Consider the following 24,099-nt stretch of genomic DNA (forward strand, 5'->3'; position numbering starts at 1 on the left):
CCAACCTGCCGTCCTTCCCAACAGTTGGAAAACCCTCGGTGTTGTAGACTCATCACCCAGAAACTTCTCAGAAACCTAAAGCAAAAGAGAGACAGTCTCAGCTGTGTTGGTAGCAGGGGGAGGGCAGGGGTCCCTCCCAGGGCAGTGGGAGCATGAGTGGGGTCCCACAGCACAGGGGCAGAAAGCACAGCCCAAACCTGCCTCAGGACAGAGCAGCAGGTGGAGGTGGCACTGGTCTGGCACAGCCTGTCACTGGCAGAGCTCTGCCGTCCCAGAGACCCCCCTGCCCCTTTGGGCTCTCTGTAACACGGTCCTTAGGGCAGGGAGCCAAAGCAGCAGCCAGGCACAGGGCCGTGGCTGTAGGAGAAACCTTCCCTGCTCAGTCACCAGCCTGAGCACAGCACCCGCTGCTGAAAGCACGGAGGATGAGCTTTAAATGGGATTCAATGGAAATACCAGCACTGCCATGGCAGGAAACGCCGATGGCAGAGGGGCTGCACCTCCTGCACAAGGGACCTGCTGCCCATGGGGAAGGACCGTGGCACCAGCAGTGATCCCACCACAGGGCAGCCCAGCAGGGTCGGCACAGGGGGCCCTGCGCTTCTCCCCATGACACTCAGGTGCTTGCCTGGCTTTGAATCCCAAAGACTCATAAATTCCTTATATTCTGAAACCAATCTTGTTTAACGCAATACAGAGAGAGTTGCAGAATTACTCAGTATCGATCAGAGGAAGGCTGGGCCGTGGAGACAAGATCCACGTTGCTATGTGTGGCTTAGCAACATATAAACGTATTCAAACAGAATAATGAAATTATCGTGGGGAAACAAAGCAGCCATCACTTGAGGAGATGGAGGATGTGGAAGCCTCTTGGAGCCCTTGTTTGCCAAGACAAGGAAGATGGGACTTATTGTTTGTGCAAATATGTGAGCCCCCCCAGCCATCCTCTGCTCACAAAAAGGGTGCAATGAAGGCAGCAACACTTGCTGCACAGGGCAGCTCTGTACAGCTGGGCTGGAGCTCGTTACTGAAAATAGTCCGTGAGCTGAGCCCTCGTGGGGGGAGCCCAGATACTGGGAAGGGGAGAGCCCATGCCTGCCTCTGGCCCCAACCACGCTGCAGAACTCCCCATTTCTCTGGTTCTAAAATTAGCATGGGATTTACCTGGGTTTTATCCACCCTCTTCCTCACCCATCCCATCTCTTACCTCCCCACGGACCCACTGGCCATCTCTTGAGCTGGCAGCCAGTGCCATGCCCACAGCTCTCAGAGGACCATGGCTGAGGCCCTGGAGCAGACAAGAGCTGGGCCCATTCCAGATCCAGCACAACTTCCCTGGGAGATTGTGAGCACACTCATGAACTGTCCCCAGCTCTCCCCACCGCCCTGAGGGGCAGCTGGCTCTGCTGGCAGCACCATTTTCATCAGAGTGGGCTGGCAACTTTGAAATAAAGACACCTGGGGAAAATATGTCTCTTTTCATTAAACTATTTGGGAGACAACAACTAGAAGAGGGGATGGTGTCTGAGCTGAAATGATCTGTCCCTGTTCATCACCAAGCTCTTGTTTTTTGATTTGTTGACCCTGGCATCTCTTGCCCAAGATCTCCACAGCACCTTGCTCTGTGAACAAGCTGTGAAGGCAGAGGCTGAGCTGCCCTAGAGTCCCCCAGGCACCCCTGCAGCTGGGTTCTACAGCCTTTTATTATCTGCTGTAATGGCTGGAAGCACTTGTGGCTGAGCCCGGAGCGGGGCCGGCACCGGCGCTGCGCCGCACGCGGCTCCACTGCACGAGTGCACAGAGGAGAGCTCTTCTGGTTCAAGATCTTCTCCTTCACCCCGGGCTGAAGGACTGCCCACCACAGGTACCTTGGCCCCGGGGCCAGGTGGGAGCAGCTGCTCGGGGGGCTGGTGGGGGTGGGCGTGCACAGCACTCCCTGCACAGCACTCCCTGCACACCCCGCCTGCTGCCACGGCCACTGAGCCCAGCCTGGTGTGTCCATCCCCCTCCAGTCAGACACGGGCCTTTAAAAATACACTGAGGGCCTACCTGAGAAAATAACCCCAAATTTAACAACCCACCTATTTGCACAGCTGGAGTTTAATAACACATGTGGGTCATAAAATATCCAGGAGCGGGTGAGGGTGGGTCAGAGCACAAATGCATGTGCTGGGTGCAGCCCTTGCTGTCTCTGAGACACTGCTCCTGTGCCTGAAGTGCTGCAGCACATCTACTCCTGGGTGCCACCGTTTCTGCCTTTCTCCTGTGTCCAGTGGGAGGAGGAAGGCTGCACTGCTTCTGGGTGGCATCATCTCAAAAACAGTCTGAGGATGCCCTGCTTAGACACTTCATGTGGAGCAAAATCAGAAACCTGCTAATGCACTGCTTCCCTTGACAAAAGAAAATATCACAATGCAGAAAAAATATGATCATTCCTCACTGCTCTGTCTGCCTGAGGAGCCCCATCCAGAGGCTGCACTGGCAGCACTGGGAGTGCCCAGCAGTTGTTGGTAAAGAAAATAAAGCTAAATATGCTCCATTTGTCTCCTGAGGAGCTGCAGATTTGCCCAAAGTCAGGCTGGGAAGCCGAGGAGGGAGCAGGGAGCTGTGGCTGGCTGGCCTCTCCCCAGTGCTGCTGTAGAGCAGAGGTCTGGGGCTTAGGAGGGATTTCTGGTTTTAATTTTACCCACCTCCATGGTGACACTGGCCTTTCTACAACCTGAAACAGAAGATGCTAAATGGCTGCTTTTAAGCTCATAAATCCAGCTCTGTCTGAACACCCCACCTTCCCTGGCTTCCCTTCTTTGGGATCATGGCAGCACTTTCTGCCGCAGCTGCTGGTTTAAAATACCCCAGGGCAGCAAAGAGCTGCTGCCACCCCTGGAAGCAGCCCAGGCCCTGCCCAGCAACAAGGGCAGGTCCCTGCTGCACCCTAAGGAGCTGTGCTGGGTGGTGCAGGCAGAGAGCTCAGCAGCAGGTACCTGCAGGTCTCCCCTGCCCCTCTGATGCCTGTCCATGCCTGTGACCCACAGCTCTGCTGGCACAGAGGGCCCAGGGAGCCAGTGGGCAGTGAGAGCTGGCCCAGATGGGCAGCAAGAAAGGTGCAGAGACATGGGGAGAAACCAGGGGGGTGCCCAGAGACAGGCACCCTCAGCTGAGCCACCAGTGCTGCCGGGACAGGCAGTGCCACTGGCAGAGCTGCTGGGGCTCCATATTCCCCCCCCTCTCCCTCATCTGTTCAGATATCCCACCAACCTGGCCAGGACAGGATCCACCAGGGCAGTTTGGAAATAAAACGATTCTTGAAGCCTGAGCAGAAACCAGCTGCTCTCTGGGCAGCCCTCCACCACACAGCCCAGCATCAGCAGTAACAAAAATGACAGAAAATGATGTAGGCAAATGTTACCTGAGGGTTTGAACGCTGTCAGCTCTACGGCCTGAAAGAGGGGAGAACATGTGTTAGTAGAAGGTGCAGGTCTGACTGCTTTGCTGCTGGTCACCCCTCACCACACGCCCTGGGGCCAGGCAGGGCTCTCCAGCACTGTCCCACCCCTGAGCCACCACCAGGCTGGGAACCAGAGCCTTCATCCCTGCCCCGAGGGAAGGGCCCCTGTGCCTCTCAGCAGTGGTGAGCTGGCACCCCACTCCACACACCCACTCTAGGGATCCTTCCAGCCCTGTGGTGACCCACCAGGTTGGACACATCCTGGAGACCACAGGAGAATCCAGGAAAGGAGGAGAGGGAGCTCTGTCCCTCAGTGCTGTGGTGGAAAGAGCCTGCACAGTCTGTGCTTAGGGGCTGGTTAATGCTCTGGGAGATGTGAAATTCCTATTCCCAGTCCAACAACAACAAATATCACCAAACAACATTTTAAAAAGCTGAAACACGAAGAACATCTCGTCTGTGTTTGTATCTTCACTCGCTCAGTGTTTTGTCATTTTAAGTGTTTTCAAACGTTTTTAAGTAGCTGCTTCTCTTCATCCAAACTATTGTGCAGCTGCCAGTGACATTCTGAATCCACCGCTCCTCCAGCGAGTGCCATGACTCACTGAGCTGGGGAGCAGGAAAAACAGCCCTGGCTTATGTAAGTGACAGCACCGACAGCAGCCCCTGTGCAGGCAGAAAGCAGCCCCCACCCAGCACGGGGTGGCACCACGTGGGGCATAAGTGTGCCCACCACCCCTGCAGTGGGGCTGGGGCTGGGATGGACCCTCCCAGTGCCAGCTCAGCACCACGGGGCTCACACTGACCCCACAGGGGTACCGGGAGCTGCCGTGGCACCGACACCGACACCGGCACAGCCTCAGCCCTGGCTGCACCCACGGTAGGCAAAAAGGAAACAAGCACGTTAAAAACGTGTTTATGCAGCAGAGATACAGCAAAGCCCTTGGTGACCCTCACATGGTGGGAAGCACTTTCTGTCTTTGCCTGCTGAGAAATGCCACGGCCTTGGCATTTAGGAGATCTGCTGTCTCCTAATGCCCCTGCCTTAGGGAACTCGGGCCCCTGGGCTAATCCCTGCATCCCACATCTCACATCTGGTGCCAGGAGCTTAGCCCTGGCCCCAGTTCACACAGCCAGCACCTGGCTGGCTGGGAAAAGCATCACCTGCTTCCAAGTCCTGGTGTTGTTCAGCACATGGGGAGTAACAGCATTAACCACAATATAAATCATGAGAGATGGAAATATGGATTTTATTGAGTGGCTTCAAAATGATATGCCAGCTATAGAAGTATTATCTATTGGATAAATAAGAGCTGTCTATGTGACACAGGTTTTCAAAGGATAAATATTAGAGAGGGAAAGAGAGATCCTTCAGTGAGAGACTCATGAAAGTAGTGTTGGATTTTATTCTGAGGAAATTACAGCACTTGTATGTCAAGTGCACAAGGACTGATGATCATTTCAATAGTGGGAGATGGAAGTGGCAGTAGAGTAGTCAAATTTAAATTGTTTCCTGCTTTAGGCCATGCCTTGTTGAGCTCTCCATCCCACTGCAGGCAGTACAACCCAGCCTGCCCTCCTGGGACAGAAGCAACTTGCCCAGGGCAGGGACAGCAAGCTCCTGCTACCTGATTTAATTTGCTGTCCCTGGAAAAAGTCTCCTGCCTTGATCCATGCCAACCTCAGTTTGGTGCTTCATGGTTCAAATTCACTGGCACCTTCTGTTGCTGCACAGCCCTGCAATAACCACCCCCTGCCATGGCAGTGGGGCTGGTTCCCCATCGGCTCAGGGCTGAGCCCTTGCCTTGGAAATCGGCTGTCCTGGGGCTGCCTCCTCTCCTGCCCTTGGAAATGTGCCCTCCCCTGCTGTCCCCACTGCCTGTCCCTGCCCAGGCCAGCCCCAGCTCAGGGGGCATCCCCACAGAACTGCCATGCTGTGTCTGAGGGTGAAGGTGGAAGGGTAACACGTTACATACCGGCCTCTCAGGTGACATAATTGATGAAATTCCCATGGGAATTTTGGCTCCAAAATTTCCTAGGGGGTGAAGCAGCACAATGAGTTTGGAGACCAGAGAATAGAAATATTCATGCTTTACAGGCACCAAACAGGTTATCTGTACCATTGCACCCACAAACTGGTTGAAGAATACGAAACACTTTTCCCCCAAAGCTAAACCCCCTGTTTCCTACTGCCACCTTTGCCTGTCCTTCTGCAGAAAATTCATTGCAAGACACAAACATAGATTTTTCGCCTCAGGAGAATGCAGTGCTGCCTAACCTGCTGACAAGCACCCCACCCATGCCCAGGCAGCCTGCAGGGACCTGACCCCTGTAAGACCCCCATGCAGGAGGACCCTGCCCTGCAGGAACCTTCAGCAGCAGCACCAGAGCCAAGCGCTCACATGGACACAGAGTGCAAACGAGTTAACACAGTGCCAGGTGAACAGGCACTAAAATTCAAGCCTTGGGAGTAACATTTTACTGCCTGTCATCACACAGCCTGGGCTAACAGTGACAGCAATGCTCCCACCTCTGTTGGTGATGTTCTTCACTGGAGGGTCTTTCTGCGCAGGGCTTGGCAGGGCACTCTCAGCTGCAGGACCCAGCTTCCCTGTCTCCCAGGAGGTCGTATTTCTTGGACTTGATAAGTAGTTGATGGGATGAGAGCAGTTCTGTAATCACAGGGAAGAGACACAGGACAGTGAAAATTGTAACATGAGTCTTCACTAGATCCAGATCCAACTTTAAAGATCGATTTCATCAGCACTGTGGACTTTGGCTCCCACCCTGCCCTGGCACAGCAGGCTGCTGCCTAATTGGGATGGATTATCTTTGGGTCTGTGCTGTCCAACAGGACTGCAAAGAAGGGAGACAAAAGTTAAAAAAAAAGACTTCTTTCCAACATAATCTCCTCAAACCAGACCAAAGATACAGCTGGACCCTTCTCCAGCGAGTGCCTAATGGATGAAGGGGCAGCAGGGATTCCTTCCAACTTACTGTGAATGAGAGGGCCTTCTTCTTGTCCTTCATCCTCTGGATGGCATTCCTCACCTGGAGCAGAGCAAGGACATTAGAGAGGGCCAGAGCAGCTCTATCACAGCAAGAGATTCTCCAGCAAGTCATGGAGAAAAAGCAGCCACTGTTCCAGAAGCACAGTTGGGACTGCCTGTTGCAACTCCTACAAACCCAGCTACCTGCAAACTGCTAATTAACTGTTGCTGTGATGAGAGACTGAACCCAGCCAGGGGCATCTCTTACCTCACTGTTATAGATTGCGTAGACCAGGAATATGTACAGGCCCTGGAAAGGAGAGAGCAGAGGAAGGGTCAGAGATGTACAGCTGGTTTGTGCTCCTTCAGTGGAGGAAATGGGTTTGGTGAGCAATGGAATGAGTGAGACTGGCACAACACAGCCAGGGACAGCCTTTCACACTTGAGACTGGGCTCTTCACAGAGTGTCCAAAGCAGAGACAGTCCCTGCCCCACCCCCTCTTCCTTCTCCTCCTCCTGTTTCATCTGGGGGGAGTGGGCATCTCTCACCGGGCACTCCACTTCCCAAGCCCGAAGCTCTCCCACACTCCCATTCACTCATGCATGTGAAATCCCCCAGGAAACACCTCCTGTTCTCAGAAACAGAAACCACCGGGAATTAATTGCTAGGGGAACTGAAATCTGGGAAGCAGCCCTCCCTTTCTGCCGAGTACTGACCCTGGGGGGCTTTAGCCAGCCTCCCACAGACCATGTGCAGCATGATGGGATGGTTCCTCTGTCCCATGCAGTGACAGACCACAGCATGAGACGGATTCTCTGACCCAAACCCCATGGGGATGGACCCAGAGGTTTTGCCCAGGACCAGTCTGGACAACCCTTCCCTCTGGCACAACAGGGCTATGGCAGCACAGTCCCAGCCACCCTCCCTGCTCACCAAAGCAGTGGTGCCTCTCACACACCGAGGACCAGCAAACAATGACACGCTCGGCCCAGTCCGGACCCAGGGCAGGATGTGCTCAGGGAAAGCACCCAGGCCAGGGCTGGAGTGAGCACTGCCTGGGGGCCACAGCCTGGGGCTAATTACAGCTCCAGACCAGAGATTTTGGCCTTAAAGCAGCCCTATCTAGCCCACCAGATTTATGTTATATCTGTGGGGTGTTTTGTTATCGCAGCTAGATAAATCAGCTGCAGCAAGAGATGCAATTCATCTTGTCTTCAATGAGCCTTGCTCTCATCTGCGAGCTCTTGGCAGGCGCAATGGTAGCAGCCCCCTGGCACCGTGCCGTGACCTGTCCTTCAGCCAGCAATGCTGGTCACTCCCCCAGACCAGATTTCTGGCCAGGCTGCCAAGGCAGGTCTTCCTTGAAAGAATCATTCTGGATGAGCGTGGGGAGAGGGGAGCGGAGAGGTCGGCTGGGAGGAGAGTGAGGAAGGAGAGGAGGCCCAGCTGCAGCGGCGGGAGCGGAGACGCGGCTCTGGAGGAGCCCTCTCCTACCTCTGCTCCCACCCACACTTCCACCCGCCTGCCGTCCTCTCCCAGCAAGGCCCACCATGCCCTGGCCCTGTGGCTAAGGCATAGCACGTGCTGGGACCCTCAGAGTAGGATGGATGCTCCTGCCTGGTGTCCATCTGTCCAGCAGCCACGTCCTGTCTCTCCACACACCCAGCTGGGCACAACCCCACCGCCTGCTCCACCCTCCCTGGTGAGCTGCCTGTGAGCCCCTGCCCTCAGCCAGCCTCAGGACCATCCTTCCCACTCTCCAAGTGCCAGTGAAGCTGACAGGTTTTACCAACACTGTTTAACAGCATTGGGTGCTTGGCAGGGTGCTGGTGCTCCCACCTCCCAAATGGGGCTGGTCCCAGCCTCGGGACAGCCACTGCAGCCCCCTCTGGCACAGTACCACAGGCTCCCTGTTGCTGCTCAGTCCCTGGCTGGATTCCTGCACTGCCTGGCTGGAGAAGGAGCTGTCATGTCTGGTGTGGATGCACAGAATAGCCTTGAAGACAGACAAGCAGAAAGCAAACAAACAAACAACCCCAGCAGCAGATTCTCAGGACTCAGGACTCAAGTGAAGAAACACACTGGCCCAAAAGGGAATTCTGAGGGATCCATAAGACAGTGAGCAAGGGGGCTGAAATGGGATGGCTTTCTTTTAACTCTGCAGCTTCCTACCAGCATTTCTCCTCTGGGGTAATCTGCAGATTGACCTGAACTTGGTAATGAAGGGACAGAGGCAAAGGAGCACAGCAGAGTTGTGCCTGTTCACACAGCACTGAGCCTGTAGTTCTCCTGCTCAACAACCCAAGCATGGCATGAGGAGGCACGGAGAACTGATGCTATATTCAACTACCATTAGCACAGGCCTCCTGCCACCCTTCTGATATCCTTAGGAGAGCAGATGTGGAGAGGCAGCCCTGCTCTGGCCTTGGAACACCCATCCCAGCGCCGACGGATGTGCGCGAGCAGCACCCGGACCTGGAGCAGTGCCAGCCACAGGCAGAGCATCCCTGAGCAACCACCCAACTTGTGCACGTGGTGATAATGCCTGGATTCACCCCTGCAGAGCTGGCCAGTGCTGTGCTAGGACTGGCCAAGTGAGCCAGAGGGAAGCACCGTGAGCTCAGCTGCTCCCTGAGCACAGGCTCCAGCAGGAGCCAATTCCTACGGAGTCCAAAGGAAAAACAGGGACATGGGTGGAAAACTGTTTGGATCCCAGTGGTTTGGAGGGTAGTGTCCAGTTGCTCTCTTGACTTTGATGCCCTGTAGTAGGATTTGTCATCAAGCACTGGGCAAGGGACCCTGAACACCCGGTGCCCAGAGACAGGAGTGACCCTCGGGCAGTACTGATGCAGGCACAGCCTTAGCCCCAGGTGGGACTGAGCCCGTCTGTGTTCCCTGCTGGCTGGATCCCTGCTGCCAGTGTTTGCCTGCAGAGAGCTCCATGTTCCCCTCGGGCTCGGGACCGTGCTGGGAGCAGTGGTGTTCAGTGGTGTTAATCAGTGTTCAGTGTTTCTCTAGCTCCATCTACAGCTGCCTTCTCTCGAGGCTTGCAAAGCTTCTGACGATGCTTTGAATAGTAGGTGACAAGCACATGTCCCAGGACTTTTTGCCACCATGAGTTTTAGCTATCCCGAGGTCCTGGGAACAGTCCTAGCTCAGTGCAGAACTGAGTGCTCCCGGCTGCTGGGACTTACACAGTTTGCTTTGCTTTCTTAACCACACACAGGCTGGCTAAAGCTTTAAAGTCTTTTGATGAAAACAGTAAACTCAGAAGTAAATATTAAGTGTTGCTTTATGCACCAGGGTTACTTGCTGCCCCACAGAATTCCCTATTAACACAAACTTATTAACAACATGACTCTGAAATATGGCAGAGAGAAGCAAAGAGCCTTGAAAATGCAGCCAGGTGATGCTACCAAAAAAGGAATAAAGAGGCAGAAGGAGATGACATGACTCACCCAAGGTCTTGCAAGTCAGAGCTAGAAACAGCCCCCACACTTGCAGGTGCCCTGTGTGAGGTTCTGATCACCAGCCCCCATCTTTGCTCCACTCCACACTCCTGCCTCCCACCACATCCAGTGCAGCTCCACTGAGCACTGGGAGCATCCCAGGTGAGTGGCTGTGTGCCTGCAGACAGCACGGACTTCAGGGGCAAAGATTTTCAGTCCTTGAGTCTCAGTTCTTGCCTGGTCTCCCTGCAGTAAAGCTGAGCTCCAGGGGAAGGGAGGGTGGCTCTTCCCCTACCATTCTGGGGCCATGACCTCTCAGCACATCTGAACAGGAGCCAGATGGGAACACACACCATCTAAGCTGCAGCCAAGCACACTGTGGCTGCAGTGACATTTGAGACCCTGTCCACAAACAGCCCTGCTCTAACAGGGATGCTGGCACCTACACCCATCCCTGTCCTGCAGGACAGAGGCAAACAGCAGGAGGGGTGTCTACTCCATCTGAGTGCACAGGTATCATTTTAATTATCCGTTAAAGGGCAAATAAAAACTCTAATGAAGTTCCCTGTGAGCATGTTGGTTTGTAACTGCCATTTTGAAGCCATGCTGGTGTCAGAAAGAAGAAACAACAGGAGAAACAACATTTGAACTGGAAAGCTGTGGCATCAGCAGGACACTGCAGAGACTGGTGCTGAAGGGCCACTAGATGAACAAGGTGTCCAGAGTGGTATTTCATGTCTTGGGAGGATGAACTGAATTTCCTCAGACAAAATAGCACAGAGGCTTGGAAGGCTGGGCTGGCTCCAGAGGTGACAATTGCCCCTGGCTACGAGGCCAGGTAAGTCCACTGAAGCACAAGAAACTGCAGGTACCTGCTTGGCTGTGAGCTGGGGGTGCACCTGGTGAGGACTCACCTGGAGAGAGTTCAGCACGATGAAGACATAGGCCCAAATGATGCTGAGGTGGACGAAGACCCCACACACCCAGGTCAGCCCCAGCACAGGCAGCAGCACCAGGACGGGCTTGGCCGTGGCCCTGGCAGGAGGAAGAGCTCAGGGTTACCCGGGCACATTTCAGAGATGAAACACTAACAAGACAGTAGCTATGGAACAAATTCCTTTGCAAAGAAAATAAGATGGGAAAAACCAAGCATTTCATCTCCCAGCCCCTAGCATGCCCCCCTGCTTTTGTTTTATCACTGCAAGTTAGCAAGAAGGGAGCTCTTTGACATCATTTGCCATGAGGAAACAGCTATTTCCCCCCAAATTTCTGCTACAAGGCGAGCTTCTGTATTTGTTTTATTTGTATATGGATGTCACCCTGCCCTCCAGCAATGCTCTATCTTTGTGGTTCTGTAAATTTGGGAAAATTTATTTATGCTACAGGGGAACAATGCGTGTCTAGCAGGGGTATCCGGCGCCAGCAAACAACAATAAAGATTCACAGGGGATGATAAAGGAATCACTCAAACAGCAGATTTTTAGAGGTCTCTCACTATTGACTGATTACAGAAGTCTGCACTGCCTCTTTCCCTGCATGTGTAACCCCCACCAGCCTTACTTTCAACCCACCAAGTCCCAGGCTTGCACTGCCAAGGGTCTCCCATCCCAGAGGGGTGAGGTTTAGGAGTGTGAGTGCAGGTGGAGTCCAGCACCAGGTTTCTGAGGGGGAAGGTGCTGGCTGGGCTGCTCAGTGGCACAGGCATTAGAGCAGCCAAACTGCCTCTGGGTGAGGCACAGCTACCCTGGGGGAGGGAATCCCTTCTGCCCTGACTCCCACAACTCACAGTCTTTCACTTGGCCAAGCTTCTCTGGGCAATCTGGGCCAGGGCCTCGCCAACCTCACAGGGAAGAATTTCTTCTGTATATCTACCCCTGCCTCAGACATTTCACAGCCAGGGCACCCCCTTCCCTGCTCACCATATCTGTGCTCCAATCTGGCTCTCCAGGCTGCTGTTGGGTGTCAGCATCTTTGATCTCCTGCGAGCACTGGACACCGTCACCGTCACCACCCGGAGCAGCACGAAGGTGTTCACCTGCCAGGGAGGAGCACACAGGGGCTCAGCTCCAGCAGGGCAGACGTTTTCTGCTGGGAGTTAGTGTCAGAACTTGGGGAGAAAAGTATCAGTACCAAGAAGGCAGTGAATCAAAGACTTCAGAGAGCTATTTAAACATGTATGAAATCTAGAAAACCTATCTCAAAACTTTTCCTACAGAATGTCTCCCCTGTTAAGTGTCTATTCTGGACCTCCTAAACACTGCCCTTTTCTCTGCTGCTATGTTTTGTATAAAGGTATTGACACTACTTCAAGGATTTAGATGTTTGCATAATTAAATCAGATCTCTAGCTAAGGCAATGTCACAGTCAGCCTACACATTTATCTGCATTCCTAATTGAACAGCCAACACAAGAACTGGTCAGCAAAATTTTCTTCAAGCACTTTTTCCTATCAAAAAGTTGCTTTGATTAAAGAGATTTATTTGTGTTTTGAAAGTCTGTATAAAGCATAACAACATTTTTCCTACGGAAGCAGCAGGCACAAGCCATGTGAGCTACACCCCTGAGCAGGTGCTGACACCCCTATCTCTGCAATGCTTTTCTAGAACCAGACCCAAAGGAATCACCCCTTCCCAGCAGGGTTTGGCACTCACAGCCAGGATGAAGAGCACAGGACCCACAAAGGCCCAGATGACGTTGGTCTGCGCGTTCAGCCAGCAGTGGTTTGCTGCCACATACTTGTTAAAGGAAGTTGCAAGGGTCACCCCCACAATAAGGACTGGAAGACCTGCAGAAAAAAACACAGGTTAAACCCCAGGAAAAGCAGGGATGCTCCACACAGAGCACTGTGCACCAGACAGTTGCTTCAAAGCCCCCGTGACCAGACACGCTCCAGCAGGAGCCTCCGAAACCCCACGAGCAACATCAATTCCCTGCAGCTGAAATCTGTCCTGGCTCTGCAGGGCCAGATTTACAAGCTGTCAGCATCATTCTCTGAGGTATAAAGCATTCCAAGTCCTGAGTCCTGACCAAAGCAATTTACTCTTTGGATTGCTTTTTTAACAAAATGGACAATCAAAGACATAAAACAATCCAAAATACTTGAAGTGGTTGCCCAGTGCCCAACAAGGCGTGTGCTCTGTGAGGAGCACGGACCTTGAGAGGCTCCTATGATACAAAACTCAGCTTATTCTAATGAATTCTATGCCCCTAAAGGGCTCCCTCAGATTAAAGGGTGCTTAGTCAGGAAGGTATTTATATTTTAATTACTAGCAGTCAGTAGAGATGCTCTCCAAGAACAAGAACATACCATAAATCTCCCCTCCCTTTTTTTTTGTATTGAACTCTTGCATTTAGAAAAATAACAGAAATGCTGTTTAACTTGTACTCTAAGACTGGCAATTTGACACATAACTCAAGAGAGTCTCTGCAGAGCAGTGGCACCCAGCTCTCATATTAAATGAAATCAAAGATTTGGGAATCTCTCCTATTAAAACTTTCAATAGACAAAGAAAAAGAACATTTTCCTGAGGACCCAAGGCAGAGGAGTGTGCAGATACCCCAGCCTGTCACGTAGTAGAACTTCATTCTCCTGTCTTCACTCATGTTGACTGCTACCACCTTGCTCCAGAGGAGAAGCCCCTCTACCAGCATCCATGAGAAGGCTGCCATGAAAAAGAGGTGCAGGAAGGCAGTGACCATGAAACACAGCACCTGGAGAGAAACCACACGGCAGAGGACTCAGAAGGGGGCAGAACTGTGTGCTGCTGTTCTATAACTACTTAAATTTCCAGAAGGGTTTTTTGGTCAGAAACGAAGTGTCAGAAAGGCAGTGAATTTCCTGAGGGATTGCACAGTGTATATATAAACACAGAGACACAGTTCTAGGTGCCAGTTACAGGTAATTAATGAAAGGGTTTATGCTTCTGTTTGCTCTGACAGTGGTGCTGGAGCAGGCCTGGCCCTGCTGGTGGAACAGGACATTCCTGCTGAGCTCACCTGGTTGCTCTTGGCCAACTCACTTAACATGAGCAGAGCTTCTCCTGCAGCCAATGCAAAGATCAGGTTCTTGTGCACCGTTGTCCGTTCACTCTTGGGGACACTGAGGAAGCAGAGGGGCAGCCCTGAGCTGCAGCCAGACAAAGGGGTGCCCACGTCCTCCCTGCCCTCGCTGGGCTGTGCAGACCTGCCCGGGTGACCCGTGATCTCTCTGCCACTCACTGCAAAGACTGGAGGGAGCCACTGCTGTGCTCACAAGGCAGATCCCCGTGCTAACCAAGTGACACAGAATGGTTGGCAATAAAAGAAACAGTCTTTGCTCCATTTATTTTATAAAAATTAATTCTAGCAAAGCAGCTTTTATGGTAAACATTGTTAGTCATGGATAAAAATCTTGCCACGAGCACTCAGGTGTGTGCACAGCTCACATGAGCATCTCCACAGAAACAACCAGGGCTGCACCCCCTCTCCAACCACTCCCCTGACAAAGGTTCTGAAGTAAAATACCAAGCAGAAAATACAGAGAGGGCTACAAGTGCCCAGACTTTTCTTACCGAACCACCAAGAACAAAATGAAGGTGACTACCAAGGCACAGAAGGAAACTCCACATCCAATAAAAGTCAAGGTCTGCAGTGTGAACTCCTCCTTGGCGGTCATCTGCTCCAGCCATGAAACAACAGAAGGCACAAAGCCCCACCTGAATTAACCAGACTGCTCTCAGTCCTGGCATCCACCCCACAGGGTGGCAGAGAAAGGCTCCTCACGTACCTTCAGCTCATACACCTGCAGCAGGATGGCAAAATTCGTGGTGTGGTTGCAAAAACAGGCAGTGGAGTCTTGGAGAGACGTCACCACAGAGCAGCCAGCTGTGGACCACATCCCACCAGCATCTGGGCTAACACAGTAAAACCAGAGAGAACACACGGAAATTACCACCCACTGCCACAGAGGGCCAAGGCATGAAGGGAATTTCATTCTCCCAGAAGAAGGAGTGTTGAAAGGAGGAAGATGAGGGTATCAGAGACAGGTCTCAATATGGACTTCCCTTTGGCTCACCCTGTATCTCAGCAGCTTTGCCTTATCCAGCAGCCACGCAAAGGAAAATAGATCTAGTGTCAATTTGTGCATTAAAAAGCAGAGTTCAGCCACCACAGCTTCAAACAGAACCCAGTAATTGCACAGCTCTGGGAAGAGCTCCCTGTACAGCCCATTCACTGAGAGCATCCCTGGGCCAGGCATGTCTGACCACGTCCACCAGCCCAGCCTGCCACAAACCCTGTGCGGTGCCACTGGTCCCTGGATCCTCAGGACAAGCCAGCCTGTCCAAGACATCCAGCAAAGATCCCCATCTGAATTTCTGGGGCAGGGACCACAGCTGCAGTGGGCCAGCTCTGTCTCCACTGGCAGCACTGCCCCTCTGAGCCTCTCCAGTACCACGGGAAGGTCAGGGTCAGGGCAGTGCTGGTGGGACCGTTTGGACAGTAACCAGCTGCTTCCAAAAACACCCTCTTCCCACCCTCCCCAAACTGATCCATGCCTGTTACAAGTCTGGGACTGTAAGGAGGTTTTTTGCTCTTGAATGACTTAATCACCAACCCATAATGTATCACAGCCTCAGTGTTCTCACTGTGGTGACATTCAGCAAAACCACATCCCAGTGCCAGGCAGGATTTATGAGGCTGGGAGTCCTGTGTGTCTTTGGGCCATACATCTTGGACCAACTCTTCTTTGTCACAGGCAACGATCATAATTAACTAGGGCTTTCCATTTTAGTTATAGATACCTCATTAGAGGTCACTCTCTTGTGAGTGACTTCTCCAAAGGAAACCTTCCCAGGGGAGCACTTTGCTCCAGCAGACAGAGGATGTCAGTGTGCAAAGGAGGCAAAGAATTCCAGATCCCTACTCTTACCATTACATTGATATTGTGGTGTTTGGTTTTCCAGTGGAAATAAAAGCTCATAAATCTGGGGACCCAAACTGAAACAAGGCACCTGAGGCTGAAGTTCCAGAAGGCACAGATGGGCCACACCAGCGTATCAGACAGGTCCTGCAGGCAGAGAGGGGAGAGAGGTCACACAGCCACACACGTGTTGCACACAGATGGGTGCAGTTCACTCACTGGGCTGTAACAGGCTCTGCCAGCACAGAACAAACCCCTCCCAGGGACACAGGAGTCAGGGGAGGAGCCCTGGGAATGGCACACCCCTAAGTCCCAAAGCTCTGGGGTGCTGAGCCTTGGCTGGGAATAGCTGGGTCAGGCTGCTGGGAGGTGGGGGGGGAGCACAGCCCCTCCCCGGGGTACCCAGACACGGTGCTGGAGGTGGGGTGAGCACAGCCCCTCCCCGGTACCTGCGCTCGGTGCTGCAGGCGGTAGCGCACGGACGTGCTGATCTCCTGGTAGTTGCAGAGCAGCGTGGATGAGATCACAGCAGTGCCCACCGCAGCGCTCACGTACCTGCCAGGGAAAGGATGCCGCTCACAGTCATGGGAAGCACAGGGCGTGCTGAGCAAACAGGATCTCACCTCCCACAGGACAGATCACTGCTGGAGGGCGTCAGTGCCGCCTGGACACGGGGCACAGTGTCCCTTGGGACACTCGGCACACAGAACCCCCCAGTGCGGGAGGTGACCCTGCGGACAGGCACTGCAGCATCCCGGGCCGTTCAGCCGGGCACAGCTGGAGGCGCCGGTGCGCGGGGATGTGCGGGGATGTGCGGGTGGCCATCCCCACCTAGTGTTCGGAGCTCCCGCCGCTCCGGGAGCCACCAGCGCCACCACCTCCAGAGACGCCTTCTGCCCCAGCCAGAGGGGACCCTGCAGCAGTGCCCAGCCATCCCAGCAGAGCTGGTCGCCCCAGGGGAACCAGAGGCACACAGGAGACACCATAGTGCATCCCGACACACAGGCAGCACCAGGGCTGGGATGGGTCAGGGTGGAGGTGACCCCAAAATCGAGGGACTCAGAGACTCAATGCAGACTTGGAGATGAGCTCTGCCGTGCTGCTGAGGACAGCCCTGGGGCACAGGGGGTGTGTTCCACTCACTTGTGTCCCCCGTCAGAGGCAGCCACATGCTGGGACACGGCAGTGCCAGACAGGCAGCGCTGCAGGGCCCCGTAGCCAAACCACAGGTTCTTCACCGTGACCCTGCGGAGACCTGGAGGGACAGAGCAGGGACAGGCACACAGCTCTGGGCACCACTGCCCTAATCTGGGGGGTGATACTGGAGGCCAGAACACCCTCAGCTCCAAGCCGTGTCTGTAGAGAGGCTGTAGATAATTCCTCCCCCACAGCCCATCTCCCTGTCACCAAGGGTTTCCCCTCCCCACACTTCTCCAGACCATGTGTCAGGGTAAACAGTTTGTGCCATTAAGGAAGGTGCTGCAGAAGTCCCAAGGGGAGACCCAGGGAAGCTCAGGTGTCATAACCAACCTCTGGCTTTCAGTCTTTGCATTTCTTCTGCAGGAACCTCGATGAAGTCATGCCTGCCCTTCTCGACAGTCTGGACCACGTATGCCTCACTACTCAGCTCCTCCCCACTCAGCTCCAGCTCCCTCACCTCCATCCCTGGGGAGGAGTAAAATCAGGTGCTGAACCAGGGTTCAACCTTCCTCCAGAGCTACTGCTACAGCAAAGTACCACAAGGACACTACAACCCCAGCCAAGACCCACAGCGACAGCAGACAGGCCCCTTTCAGTGCAAACCATGTGCATCTGGGCTCAACTTCTCCCATGTGAGAGGTGCCCCACACTGTGACACTCTGCACAAGGAAATGGGGAGCAGGCTGTAGAGTTAGTAACAGGTGAGCCAGAGGAGGAGTGGACTTGGACTGGGAACCAGACAGGGTGACTGATCTGGGTCCTGGTGAGATACCCCCCAGCTCTAGCAGTGCCACTCACCAATATTCCTGTGCTGGATGGTGATCCTTGTCCTCTCTGCAGTCAGCAGTGGGACTAAGAGTGACACCATTCTGTCACAGAGCTCAACAACAGCCATGGGCCCTCTGACAACCTGCACACACAGAGAGAGCAATGGAAACCAGCACCTGCACTGCCAGCTCTCCCTTCCCACAGCTCACAAGGGTTTTCTTAAATGTTTGGTCCTTGGCAGAAAAAAAAGAGAAATTGGGACTCAAGGCTTTGGCTTTGCTCGTCTGTTATTTCTTCCCTACAAGATGTTCCCAGTTCTTTCAGCAAAGAGACAAGGCTGGCAATGACAGAAATTTGCTGGTCTTTATAAAAAGCCCTTAAAACAACATGGCATGGTGGTGACACCATTACCTGGCTGACCGATGACCACGTCCCAGTATTCTGCTCTTCCAGGATTAACGCAGTCACTTCCATGTAATACTGGCCCAACTGCTCCAGCATCTCCAGGTCATCTCCCTCCTGCACCTCCACATCTGAAACTTGCTTTAGTAATTGAAGCACTTCCAGGAGGTCAGAGGGCTCCAGCATGGACATTTCTCCTTCCCTCAGAACCTTTGCCAAGGCATCAAGAGCACCGAGAGCCACAGAGAGGTTCATGTCTTGGACACCACTCGTGAAGATGCTGTCAGGAACCTGCCATGGAAAAGATGGTTTAGTTCAGTGCAGAGCCCTGGCTCTGCCTGACCATCAGCTGCGCCTTGGCAACTCCCTTCATGCCCTTGCTGATGCCAGGACACCCGTCTGCCCAGCCAGGCATATCCTGGGGAAGGGATCCCTTGTCCAGGCTCCCAGCCTCGGCGGGACAAGTCAACCTGAAGCAACGCTTTGTTTGCTCACAGCATGAGTTACAGCTGTACTGGTCACAATCTCCAACAGCAGATCAGAAAAGGTCACAGGCACGACTGCTGGCAAAGTGACCTCAAACAGCAGCAGGTGCCAGCACGTCCACCCCAACAGCTTCTCCCTGCTCTGGGTGTCCCCTGCCACTGCTGGGGCTGCAGGACTCACCACAGACCTCGCTGCAAGTGTGTTCACATGGCTGACAAGCGAGTGGCTGGACTCCAGCTGGGCTCTTTTCAGTTGCCAGTATGCATCTGAGAACAAAACAGAACCAGAAGCAAAACCATTGCTGTGGTGTCCAGCAGTGTGGTTAACACATGCCATGTTCAAAGCCTGGGGAATGGTCCTCAGATGGTGGCTATGTCTGCAGGACAGGCAGGACAAGGAGACTTCACAGCTGTATTTTATTTCTAGCACCAGATCTCATCTGGACAGACAGTCTGACACTCCGTTTTTGCGTTCCCCCATATTCCCCCAGCCAAGGAGTCTGGAGATGTCTGTGTTGGGAGGCACCCTACAGCACTGCATCCAGAAGCCATGGAATGTGTAAAACCACTGCTCAGCTGGGAAATAGCAAAACCTCCTGTCAGAGCACAGGCAACTGGAGCAAAGTCCCAACTGCAGCAGGGTTTGCATGTCATCCCTTCAGAGCAGGCACGAGGCCTTCCCAACCCTGGGCATCACCCCAGCCTGGACCTCCAGGAGTGCGTGTGGTGGAATAAATAACTAACAGATGCTGTACCCTTTCTGTATTGACAGATGAAAGGCAAAGTCTGCAAACAAGATGCATAACTGAATCCACTGCTGCCAGCTTCCAAAACTCGGCATTCCTCGACAGGCCCTGTGGAAACACACACAGTCAGAGGGGCTGGGTCTCCCAGGGACATGCCATCCCCAGCAGGTATCCACAGCAATATCCTGCAGCAATCCACAAACCCCAGTATGACAGACACTGTGGGCTGCTTAGGTGGCCTCAGAACCAGAGCAGAGCAGAGCAGGGACTAGGCTCAGAAATTGCTCCCAGCTGGTACCCCCTCTCCAGAGGGAACTGGGAGAGGGCAGTGCCAGGTCCTGAGTTCATGACTGATCAGTATTGTCACCCCAGCCTGGCTGAGAGCCCAATTCCTCCCTCCCAGCAGAGCAATGAAGCACTGGCTGCAAACCCTGGGGAAAAACATCCCTGCCAAGGAAGTAGAAGAGGAATCCCATTATTAGCTCAGGACATCTGAGCAGCTGTCTGTACCAGGGGCACTGTAGGGCTCTCCAGTGACCAAAGGTTTTGTGATGACTGTGACTTCAAATACAACTTGTAAACTGTACACTTTCAGCCCAGCTCTGAATGTGCTGCTGCTTTTCTTCCCCAAGGAAAAGCATCATTCTACCAACTGCACTAAATTCCCTCTCTAAGGATGGGACTGGTTTCTCGGACTGTCCCTGTGTGCTGAGTGAGGGTAGTGAGTCTCACCTGGGCAGAGAAGCTGGGTGGTCACTGTCTGAACGGAGCTCTCCAGCTCCAGCGCGTTTGAGCTCCACCCAAACACAAGGTCCTGCTCCGTGACCCAGCACGACCGAACCTTCTCAATCTGCTCCGTGCCGAGGACTTTCTGCCAGATGTGTAAGTCAGTGATGTTCCCACTGAAGGACTCCTTCGCCCTGAAGGTGCCCCCCAGGGAATCTTGGTCCTGCCCAATGATGAAGGTCCCCTGGCCGTAGATGGCCTGGGGGACAGCTGGTCCTGCAGCACACAAACCACTGGCAGATGCCCTCCTTTTGCCATCGGCATAGATGGCCCAGGTCCCGTTTTCCTGCTGCCAGGTCACACAGAAGTGATGCCACTGTCCGTCGGCACGGAACACGGGCAGGTACGGGGAGTGGTGCCCATGGACTATGAGAGCAAACCGGACAAAGCCTTCCTCGTCCACAAAGCCCCGGAGCTGGAACTCGTTGATGAAAGCTGGCACAGCGTAGGAGAAGATGGTGGCAATCTCCTGGGTCCTGGTGTCCCACTGCAGGTGGGCACAGGCTGTGACAGCAGGCAGGGCTGGGAAGTCAGAGAGCACCTTCACATACTTTGTGTCTGTTTTGTCTCTGAACACCAGGACTGGTACGCTGTGGCCTCCTAGAAGGAGAAATTTCAGTCAGCATGAGGGAAGAAGTGAGGGCCAATAAAGTCACAGTAAAAAACAAGTGAAAACTTTTCCAGCCTGATTTTTCTGAATCCAGCAGTAAAGAAACAAGTGTCCAAATAGCCCATGTCCACTTATACTCACGTCTCCTCTTCGGTTTGTGCAGGACACCATCCCTTTCCTTCAGCCAGACAGAACCTGTGATGTGGTGGGACTGCAGCAGTTTGCTGAAGGAATCTTGCTCACCATGCTGGGGTTCAAAGAGCAGCTGAGCAAAGTGCTGCTCACAGTACCTGTCAGCATGCCACCAGTCCAAGGCAGTGGCCACATACTCGTACGTGTGTCTTGGGGTCTCAATCGTGACAGGAGCAAAACCTGGAGAAAGACACATAACGTGGGGAAACAGGAAGCCTCTCCAAGCCACCTCTGTGCCACACACGGGGTCAGCCTCTCACAGCATCCCCAAGCAGCTACAAACACTGCATCCTGGAGGAGCTGATGGCAGGAGCTCATCTTCCCATCCGGCCCTTGGGCTATTCAGTGGGTACAGTGTGACAGACAAGCTCAGACTATATTGACCTAAACTGAGGGACAGCTCAGAGCCTGCTCCCAAAGCAGCCCCCTGGCCCAGAGCTGGAGCAGGGCCCCCTCCTGCGGGACACACAAACTGTGCCGGGCTCAGCCCAAAGGAAAAGCTCACTGTGGTTTGCCCAGGGATGGCCCTCGGGGAAGCTTGTTCAAAGCAGTTATGAACAAACTAATTTTCTCGTTTTATCCCCAATTCCCAGCTCCTCCCAGCTTCTGCACTTGCAGATGCAATTTGCAGGCACAAAATAACCTGTTTTGTTTGCAGTTGCAGCGGCACACGGAGCAGCAGCTGAGCAAACAGCCTGGCAAATACTCAGCTCTGCAAACAGCATTTCAGGCACAAAGCAGGGAAACAGAAAAAGTATCTTTACCTTCGTTTCTGCCACTGGACACCTTTTATTTCTCTGTGCTGGATGTTGCTTGTAAACACATAGAATGCTGATAAAAACACTAACCTTTAGAAGTCTGGTTCTTGGCAAGGGCTGCAAAGGCAAGGAGACTCCTGGACAGACTGACCTGGTGGAGAGGGTGAGTTGTAACATTCATAGAAACATTAATACTATCTCAAATACTGAAGTTATGAAAATGACTGTAAAACTCACCAGAAAGCTGAAGAACCAGGAATCAAGTCTCAGATTTCTCCTGAACATGTTGACCATGTGGAAAGCTTTCACTCTTCGCTGGAATAAACAAAATATTACTGGAGATGCATCGCAGAGACAGAAACATTCTGCAGAAAGGTAGTTCCCAGACAAAGCTGCTTTCCTCAGAAAGGCTTGAATGAAAAAAGAGAAAACGACTCCCTCTGAAATACCTGTCCTGGGTAGTATCCTATCCAAAGAATTCCCAGTTCTTCTTGAAGAATGCAAGGTCTCAGTTTAACATTTGTTTGCAGGATACAAAATAATTAAGCATAAAGCATACAGATGTGTGATATTTATAAACAGGCAAGTTCACAGAGCCTCTTCATCTGCATTAACCAAATAAAAAAGCCACCATAAATGGCATCATTAAATGGTGTTGCATCACTGGCAGTTTTTCTTGTCGCTTTTAAAACCTGCGTGAACAGAGCACCAGAACAGACCCTGCAGAGCAGTAAGTCCAGCCTCCATGAGCCCAGACACACAGCCCAGCACCATGGAGCCATCCTGGAGAGCTGCCCAGGGCCAGGGCTTGGCGGTGAGCTCCCACCACCCCATCTGTGCCCCAGGGGGAGGGAACCCTGAGCGCATGGCAGTAAAAAACCTAGTAAAGTCACAGATGAGGGTACATAAAGACACAAAGATGAAAACTGGCAATGCGAGCGCCAATGCAAACAAGCTCTAAAGCTGTCTCTGGGCAGTGGCGCCGCAGCCCGGAGTGATCTCTGCTCTCAGCAGGGCTCTCCCACGTGTGCAGTAAAAGCACACTGAAGCACTTTGCTGCTAAGGGACTGAGGAGATCAGAGCTGCAGCCAGGGCTCTGTGTTCACAAAGTCTTCCAAAGTTCAGCAGTGACTTTGGAAACACTGAACACGGCTCCAGGACCCTCTCTGACGGGTGAGAGACGGAGACACGGCACCGCCAACCTCCCACTCCTTAGCCCGGCACCTGCAGCCCCAAGTCTGCACTTCGCCAGGGAGGGACCCCAAGATGGATCAGAGGAAACCTGGAAACCGGTTTGAGTAGGAAAAATAGGGCAGCGGGGCGTGCCCAGTGACCCAGCGGGGCGTGCCCAGTGACCCAGCAGGGTGTGCCCGGTGACCCAGCGCAGCCCAGGTCTGGCACTGCCCTGGGGAGCCCGGGAAGGGCCGAGCCCCGGTACGGCCGCGGGGCAGCGCAGAGCCCGGCGGGGCGGCGGAGAGCAGCCCGGGGTCTGGGGAGACCGAGAGAGGGACCGCGGCTCCGCATCCCGCACAGCATCCCTCACCTCGCACGGCATCCGGCATCCCGCACAGCATCCCTCACCCCGCACAGCATCCCGCACCTCGCACAGCATCCCGCACCCCGCACAGCATCCCGCACCTCGCACAGCATCCCGCACCTCGCACAGCATCCCGCACCCCGCACAGCATCCCTCATCCCGCTCCGCACCCACAGCCCGCCCGGCTCCGCTCTGCTCGGGGTCCGGCGCTCCCAAAAGCCGCCGCCGTTCCCCGCCCCGCCGCCCCCGCGGGCCCGGTGGGGCTGGGCTGGGCTGGGCGGCGGGACGGCGACACCGAGTCCCCGGGGCGGTGCGGGGCTGGGGCACCCCCACCCCGCACATCATCGCACCCCCATCCCGCACTGCCCCCGCGCCCCGCATCCCACCCCGGGACGCCCCTCCAACCCACCCCACTCGACGCCTGCGCCCCAACCAACAGCAAAGCACTCACAACCCTCCCCAGCAGCACCGGGATCTGCTTCCCAGGCAGTCACCGCTCCATGGAAGTGTCCAATAAAGCTTCCCAGGAAATGTGGCACATGGTCTTGGTAAAGAAGTCAGGGCGCAGAAGAGTTACCAGGGATCGGCACAGCAGCAGGAGCCCCACAGAGCGCAGAGGGCAGGTGAAGAGGGACAGGTCAGGAGATGTCCAGTGTGTCCCTGGTGTAATGTCCTCGCTGAGCAGCTTCAGTGTTCCAGAGGTTCCCCACCCCAGGGCCCGCAGCAGTCCCGGGAAGGATGCCAAGGCTGGAGGGTCCGGGTCACCCCCGTGGGCTGTGGTGCTCCCCACCTCACAGAGCAGAGCTGCTCTTTCGGTTAAAGCCCACTCAC

The 24,099-nt window shown here is 53.9% G+C and overlaps 1 protein-coding gene across 1 annotated transcript; it reads right to left on the reverse strand.

The window, feature by feature from the left end:
* Window positions 1–2,230: 2,230 nt before the first annotated feature.
* ADGRD2 (adhesion G protein-coupled receptor D2) lies at window positions 2,231–23,481 on the reverse strand. The gene is given in 26 exon segments (XM_032708659.1): window positions 2,231–2,346; window positions 3,407–3,437; window positions 5,422–5,480; window positions 5,976–6,117; window positions 6,443–6,496; window positions 6,704–6,745; window positions 10,800–10,920; window positions 11,805–11,920; window positions 12,537–12,670; window positions 13,443–13,596; window positions 13,882–13,984; window positions 14,436–14,539; window positions 14,651–14,777; window positions 15,876–15,931; window positions 16,234–16,339; window positions 16,928–17,039; window positions 17,315–17,449; window positions 17,783–17,894; window positions 18,164–18,445; window positions 18,821–18,906; window positions 19,395–19,493; window positions 20,118–20,771; window positions 20,923–21,153; window positions 21,822–21,882; window positions 21,969–22,046; window positions 23,439–23,481. Coding segments are annotated over 25 exon segments (3,294 nt in total). The 5' UTR covers window positions 22,026–22,046; window positions 23,439–23,481.
* Between the last annotated feature and the right edge of the window lie 618 nt (window positions 23,482–24,099).

The sequence above is a fragment of the Chiroxiphia lanceolata genome, chromosome 21, assembly GCF_009829145.1.
Source record: "Chiroxiphia lanceolata isolate bChiLan1 chromosome 21, bChiLan1.pri, whole genome shotgun sequence".
NCBI lineage: Eukaryota > Metazoa > Chordata > Aves > Passeriformes > Pipridae > Chiroxiphia > Chiroxiphia lanceolata.